Genomic DNA, 8293 nt, shown 5'->3' on the forward strand with positions numbered 1-8293 from the left:
TAAATATCAATAACTCATTTTAGACCAAAGATGAAGTTAATAAGTGGATGCCAGCCGAACTTGTGTCGCTCAACACGCATCACTCACTCCAGTGCTCTGATTGGCTGTAGGTCTGTCCAATTGAGTGCAGAGAAACAGCCCATAATCAGACTCAGATTCTGACCATAGGGCAGTAACGACATGTCACAAACACACTAAAATAAAGTGGTTTAGCATCTCATTAAGAGCACCAAACAGAAGTCGAGCAGGAAGTCTTTTATTGAGCTACAAAGAGGAGGAGCTTCACTCGAACCAGAGCAGCTCCTGAGACGTCAGCCTTCAACATTAAATAAACATCTCACACACACACACACACACACACACACACATCACTTGCGATACCAAATTCTCAGTTTCTTTTCTCGCTTGATCTTCTTCTGTAACTGCAGCGTTCCATAAAGCAGAGCCTCTGCGGTGGGAGGACAACCTGCAGGACACACACACACACACACACACACACACACACACACACACACACACACACACACACACACACACACACACACACACACACACACACACACACACACAGTATGAGGACATTACAGGATGATCTTTCAGAATTTTAAAGGGCTTGGGGTTGTTTCTGAATGTGAAAAGATGGACTCTGCTTCGTGTGATGTTCTTAAATTGTAAACTCTTCTGACGAGGGAAATATAATGTATTATTATTATTATTTATGTTAGCCTAGCTTAGCACAAAGACTGGAGGTAAATGGCTCCAGCTAGCCTAGCTTAGCACAATAATCAAGAGCTGTGAGCCGCCCCATGAGTGCAGCGGCGCAGTGATATTACACAGCGGCTGAAAATAGTCCCAGCATTCTCTGTGTGAGCCGCTCGTCATGTTGGTTATGTTGACGGAAGTTAGCCTGTGTGATATCATTGCGCCGCTGGACTCATGGGGCGGCTCACAGCTCTTGATTATTACGCAGGAATGAGAGTATAGTTCCTGCCATATCGGCCTAGAACATCACAACTTCTCATTTTGCGTCGGTCTTAGCACACGATGGAACTACAGAAGAGTCGAGTTTTAAACAGAAATGTGGAAAGTCTTTGGTCATTTTTGAGCGAGATGCTAACGGTCTAATCAGATTCAATGATCTATGCTAAGCTATGCTAACAGTGACCCGGAGATCAGCTCAAACGTTCCTCTAAATGAAGCGCACCTGGTACGTAGATGTCCACTGGAACGATGCGGTCACAGCCGCGGACCACAGAATAAGAGTAGTGATAGTAGCCTCCACCGTTAGCACAGCTAACAAAACAAACAAACAAATCAGCTTTAATTAATAAAAACAACAACTACATCTGCTCAGCTGATTTATGAGAGAGCGCTGATTTTACCTTCCCATGGAAATGACGTATCTGGGCTCCGGCATCTGATCATACACCTGTCGTCAGCAGCACATGCAGGAGTTACAGTAGCAAAATATCATCAATATAGGCAATATCATTTATTAACCCTCTGCTGCTCTTGGTTTAGGGGTTTCATTGGTCGTCTTCCCCGTCATTGGTGACCGAAACTTCCTCCACTCCAGTAAAACCAATGCCATTTATTTCTCTTCAATAATATTTTTTTCTTTTTAATTTTGTATTTTAAGATGATTTGATGGTATGTTGTAATATTTATGCAATAATTATGGCCTATTTTTGCCATTGAAAATTATACAACACTTTTTTTTAAATATTTATTTTGTTTTGTTTTTTAATCATTGCAGTATTTCAGGTTAAAATAGAGACTAGGAAATAATTCCAAAAGAGGGGCTAATCTGCCTTCAAAAAAATGTTCTCTTTTGGAATAATTTCAGAAATCCTGCAAGCATGTGTGTGACCACTAGAGGTCTCTATGGAGAGGCTTTGGGCTCTTTTGAACACATTTAATGATTTTATTTTGGTAGATTTGAATATATATATTTAAAAAAATCTCAAAGACTATTTATTATTAAGTTTTAGATATTTTTTGTTGTTGTTAGAAATATAGATTTTTTTCTGTGAATTTGTGTGTTTGCAGATTTCCCATTCATTTCCTATGGTTGGTCATTTTTGACCGAAGAGCAGAAGTGGGAGTTTTTTTTACGTCCAATCAGCATGCTCGAATCATGACCCCAATTTGTGTGTGTGTTTACATCCCTGATGCTAGAAAAGTCCCCAAGTTTCAGATCATTCTGATGAAGCTGTGATTTTTAACATATTCAAAATGTGGTTCATAGGTTCAGTTTTTCATAGGTGTGTGTGTGTGAGTGTGTCAATATCACACTCTTGATGTTTTAGAGTGTCACTGCTGTGTACTTTTTTTCAGCATTGTGGCCGATTTGTAGATTGTACACACAAATATTCAGAGAATTTCCCATTCATTTCCTATGACCGAAGACAATGAACCGTACTTTTTTTTTTACGACCAATCAGCATGCTCGAATCATGACCCCAATTTTGTTTGTGTGTGTACATTCCTAATGCTAGAAAAGTCACCAAGTTTCATATCATTCTGATGAAGCTGTGATTTTTAACATTTCAAAACAGAAGATGTTCCGGTCAGAGAAGACTGAAGAGCCCCAGAGGGTTAAAGGAGATTTGGTGTTAATACCTTCCGCAACGCAGGGGCCATTTTATTGGTCAGAGTTCCTGCAACGATCATGACGTCGGCCTGCCTGGGGCTGGCTCTGAACACCACACCGAACCGGTCCATGTCATATCGCGGAGCGGCCATATGCATCATCTCCACCGCACAACACGCCAGGCCAAAGGTCATCGGCCACAAGGAGCTCTACAACACACACACAGATCCAACTCAATGACAGAGAGTTTAGAAAGAGAACATCGCATCTGCTTTATTGGGGTTCGTAATACTTTAATTAAAGGTGCAGTATGTAAGTTTTCCGTCCACTAGAGGTCGCCTGTTCAAAACCAAGGCGTGGTTTGATGACGTCATGTTTGAGCGCAGAATCTCGGGTCATGTGGTCTTCAGAACTCATGTTGATGATGTGATTATTAGCGTTACTGTAGTGAAGCGGAGCAGGACGAGTGTTGTGGAGCTGAGGAACCGCTGGAGCGATTGTTCATAAGATGAACGCAACACACGCCTCGCGAGCGGCAGGACTTTTATTATGAAGCCACAGTCGCCACTTCCGCTCATGAGTGTGAGGTAACGCAGCTCATATTACACACATCTGAGTGTGTTGATGATGGGATGGCGTTACTCTGAGTGTTCTCTCGCCGCTACTATGGAATAAAACCGCAAACTAACGCGGATATGATGTCATCCACAGGCCACGCCCTCACACCTAAAACAACATCTCACCATTTACAAATAGCTGGAAACATTTGGGATATTGTAAGTGCTCTGAACACAATATATAACACTGGCCTAGAGGTGTTTGGATATTTAACTGCAGAAATCTTACATAGTGCAGCTTTAACACTAAGATATCAATGTCAAACAAGCAGCCATTAACGGGGCCAAGCGCAACAGAAGCAAACAAGGAAGCTAGCAGCAGACCAACTGAAGAAATGAGTGAAGACATTTGAAGCAAAAATGTTAAACCCCACATTAAAACATTGAGTTGTATAGAGCCGATGTCATGTTTTGTTCTATTATAGCGCCACCAAGAGGCACAATCCTACCATATTTTTATGTGAGCACATACATGTGTCAATTTTGGTGAAAATATCTCATTTCGTTTTTGAGTTATAAATATTTATGTGAAAAAACACATAAAAAATGACTGACACTTGACTTTGATTGGATTTTACTCCCCCTTACTATCAATATTTTGACATTTGAGCATTAGCGTTTAGCTATCGACCTGTGTTTCTGAACTTCTGACGCTGGTTTCGTCTCGACCGGACTAGCGGTTTTGAAGATATCAGCTAACATTTTATAAGCGCTAAATTATAATGCTACACAAATCATACGCCGAAACCTGGCGAGTCTGGTATCGTTGGACTCAGCAACGATTCAGGAGACAAAAAAAGTTACTCCCATGAAAATAAGTCAATCACACCCAAAGTTATAAGCGCTTGAAAAAAAATCCACTAGGTGGCGCTGTTTCGAAACTTCTCAGGCTCCTTCAGGGCATCGAGCTGATGACCCAAACCGAGTTTCATGACAATCCGTTCATGAGTTCATAAAATACAGCATTTTAGCACATAATTCAAAATGGCCGGCAGCTAAAATGGCTGACATGGTTAAATTGGATATCAGTCGACTCGGCATGCCGTCCTGAATCTAACGAGATTATGATTTTTGGACAAACGGTTCAGAAGTTATAAGTAAAAATAGCAATTTTTCATAAATCCAGACCAGTAGGTGGCGCTGTGCCGAAACGCTGCATGTTGCCTCAGGTCATGCTTGTGATGACGTGTACCAAGTTCGGATAAAATACGATAAAGTGTTGCGGAGATATAGCCTTAAGAGCATTTTCGTAACAGCTACATAAAATGTGTTCGTGTTTATCGAAAACTATTTATTTTTCCTTTTTGTCTGCACGGTCTGATGATGATAAATTTTCGCGGAAATCAGAGCAACGGCCTCGGAGGAGTTCGCAAAAGTAGGTTTTTCGGAAAATTCAAAATGGCGGGGAAATTTTCATGAATGAAAATTACGATTTTATCTCTATCCCTTAGGGTTCAAAGGTTATTAGCATAAACATGAGTGAAACTTTGGACAGGTGGTGGCGCTAGAGGGATTGTTTTAGAGACTCCAAAATTGGTGTGGTTGACGTTGGGCCAGTCCTCTATCTGTGTGCCAAATTTCATAACTTTCCCGCAAACGGTTCTATGGGCTGCCATAGACTCCAATGGCGGAATAATCTAACGGTTTCAATAGGAGCCTCCGCACCTTCAGTGCTCAGCCCCTAATAAATGCTGTTTTTTGGAAATTTATATTTAATCAAAGAATCCTGAAAAAAACAACACTAGCGTCCCCCAGTGGCAGAACTACACAAATCATTTTCCCGTCATACGTCAAACGCGGGCCGGGCTTCGGGCCTTTTTAGGCTTCTCCTTCATTTTATATTTTAGACATTCAATAATTAAAAGAACCAATGAGATGTGCTGCGCTGGTGGAAACAACATGAGACCATGATATCGCGACTGTCAATACGGCTAACAGTGTTTAGAGGACGGCATATGCAACACGCATCACCACTAATGAGTAAAGCAAGCCAACACGCAAACGGCCGCAAGTGACACTGAAAATAAGCGAAGTCTTAGATGCTCAAAAACACAATCATCTTCATTAAAACTAATGAGACTAAAGGCTCTTCCCGTGTTTAAGTCGCTCGTTCTCATAATGCGTCTCTGATGTTGAAATGAGCTGATGAATAAAATGCTCATATCGTTGACATGAATTCCGTTAAATGTGCATACAGCACAGGAATTGAAGATCGGATTTATATTAATTTCGCGGAGAGGTGTAAGGCAAGACAACCTGCATTTTTTTTTTTTTGGTTTAGATTTGTGTAGCAGTTTCGTTGCGATCTGCCTGCCTCATCTTGTCAAAAATGCCTTTTTACTGTGATGGTGGTGATAGTAGGCTAAACGTTTAAACCACGCTTTAAGTGTTTATATGGATTTTATAAGCAAGACAAGTCAAGTGTTGATTTGAGAGGCTAAAGCGTTGGGTTAACTCACTGTCAGCCGATTGGTCGTCACTTTAAAAAGCAAAAACTTTAATTTAACAAACATAAAAATGCTTCAAACATTTTTCTAAATTAACTTAATGAAGTCTTCTCAAAAGCCATCTGTTATAATCACGTTGCGCATTATAACCAATCACACGTGTTTATATTGAGTTTATGAATATAATAATCAGAGGCGTTCAGATTAGCGTAGTTTTGTTCAGAGCGCGCGCGGCTCTCACTCTCGCTGAAATCTGCACTCAAAGCAGAGATAAACGTGCGATGGACGTTCATTCATCATACAGTGATTGACAGTTTTTGTTATATTTCAGCACCGAAAATAGTTTCAAACAAACACAGCAGAACCACAGCGCATCTGATATGACTGGCATTGGGTTGGCTTGACGTTCGCGAATCTAAAGTTACATACAACATTGGTAGGCTATACACGTTTCTAACTTAAATGGCATTTGAAGAGAATGACTTAGTCATAAAACTGACTGTAAAGTGTTCATCTAGGTGTTAGGTATGATGCACACCTTTTGGATTTTTGATATTTAATCAAATAAACTGTCAAATCATATGAAAATATATGCTTTATTTCAATAGAATACTGTATGGGCTCTTACACAAAATATGCTAGATTTAAATGTGAGATGAGAATATTGCTTGAGAATATATTTACAGATATAATATTAGAGATTTATGCATTATGCGTTGCCATTGACGACAGCCATTATAAGGAAGGAAATCCCACAGAATCTAGCTTAAAAAAGTTCTTAGAGCGTCTTGATTTATTTTTTGTTTGTTGATTTTCAAATATAAATTGATAACCGTGATAATTTGGGTCACTTATGTTCATATCACACTTGCCTGTAGAGTGGAGTTTATGTCAGCATCATATAAAATCAACAATAATGATAATAATAATATTAAAGCAAACACAGCTCTGGTTTCGGAATAGTATCGGTATGGGCCGATATCCAAATTCAGGTATCGGGATCGGATCGGAAGTGAAAAAATGTGGATCGGTGCATCCCTACTGGTGACCCAATCATGATCAAATACACAGGACATTCACACGTGTGTAGAGTTGCGTACCCTGCGCGCCCAGTTGACCAGATCGTCCAGCTTGGTGATGACGTATTCTCCTTTACCGCTGAGCGCTGAAGCCGGCTTTGGGGCCAGAGCGGTGCTTCTCTCTCTGAACGGGACCAGACTGGAAAGACGGATGTGCTCCGTTAATAATAATAATAACTACTCAATGTAATAGTCATTTCATAACGCACACAACTACAACATTCATCTCACACCTCGAGGAGTTCTCATCCTTCCTGTCTGTCAGAGGAACCCTTTTATGAGCAGAGAACGATGAAATGGCCCTACATTAAAAACAACATCAAGAAAAAAGAAATTACAACACATAAAGACATATGCCATGCATACAAGCTGCTGTCCGTAACGTTTTTTTGTGCCTTAGATTGACAAATTATATAATGAGAATGTACAACATGAATACATTTTCCAAATCGTGTTTTTGTCTTACGCTGAATCATTATGGTACTCTTATAATAAGTGTTTATATTTGGACTATTTCACACCGGAACCGCTGCGGAGGAGCACAGTCCCTGCGTGACTCGCCATAGACATAAACAGAGAGAAGTAGATCCGGTTGCAATGTTCTTCCGCGAGACGCGTGAGGTAATGTATATTAACCGTTAAAAGTTACGAACTGCAGCTTTAATGTAGATCTGATGAACATCTGTCAAACCATCATTTTAATTATAATCTTTACCTTCTTCCAAATCAAAGATACCATTTAAAGTAGAGCAATCATGAACACTTCTAACAGACAGCATTTAAGAAATCAAAACTTACCTCAGATTAAAGGAGCAAAGGGCGGGAAGGCGGGGAACTGAAATACAACGTTACTTAACGTTAAATCGCATTATTTGATATTATCTCCAGCTCAGTGGTTCAACAAAAATTATATATACACACATGTAGTAATGTTTCAATCTCAAGAAAACGGCATAAACTCCCACACACAAGCAGAAGTAAACAAATAAAACAATAAAATCAACACGAACAAACAATTGAATAAAAATACTGCGGCTAAAACACTGTCCATTAAGTGGTTACATAATAATTAGGTAACGTTACTTGAACCTTACGCGGTTTATAAGTATCGCCTCTGTGACAGTGATGTTAAATCGCCGCACAATGTCTGTCCAAATGACATTTACACCATAAGTAATATCATATCTTTGCTCAACTATGATCTGTAAATCATGTGAGGTGTGTGTGTGTGTATCTCGTATGGAGTCGTGTTGAGTAACAAGGTCAGCGAGTAAAGTCCTCCATAACACGGAATACCTCGCTTACCAACTGAAGACACACTGTAGTTTATTTACCCCTAATGCTCTCGATCTATATATGATGCAGTAACAGCAATGCTAGGCTACACAGAGGCTTAAAATCCCCCAGGACCAGCTCGATCACTCACCCATCAGCGCCGCCATCTTAGCATACCATCCACTTCCGGTAGCGACCCGACTTCCGTCGTGTCTCAAGCGAACTCTTATTTTAACCAAAACACAACGAATAAACCACAAAACTGGACATTAGTACACATTA

At 40.2% G+C, this 8293-nt stretch overlaps 1 protein-coding gene across 1 annotated transcript; it reads right to left on the bottom strand.

The window, feature by feature from the left end:
- Positions 1 to 240: 240 nt before the first annotated feature.
- On the bottom strand, positions 241 to 8210 carry ndufs7 (NADH:ubiquinone oxidoreductase core subunit S7). The gene is made up of 8 exons (XM_079844857.1): positions 8163 to 8210; positions 7535 to 7571; positions 6970 to 7038; positions 6758 to 6875; positions 2623 to 2802; positions 1383 to 1429; positions 1205 to 1293; positions 241 to 466 (listed from the first exon to the last, which is right to left on the bottom strand). The coding sequence occupies exons 1-8, from the start codon at positions 8176 to 8178 to the stop codon at positions 369 to 371; spliced, it is 654 nt and encodes a 217-aa protein (XP_079700983.1). The 5' UTR covers positions 8179 to 8210; the 3' UTR covers positions 241 to 368.
- Between the last annotated feature and the right edge of the window lie 83 nt (positions 8211 to 8293).

This window comes from Gobio gobio (assembly GCF_949357685.1).
Source record: "Gobio gobio genome assembly, chromosome: 19".
Classification (NCBI taxonomy): Eukaryota; Metazoa; Chordata; class Actinopteri; order Cypriniformes; family Gobionidae; genus Gobio; species Gobio gobio.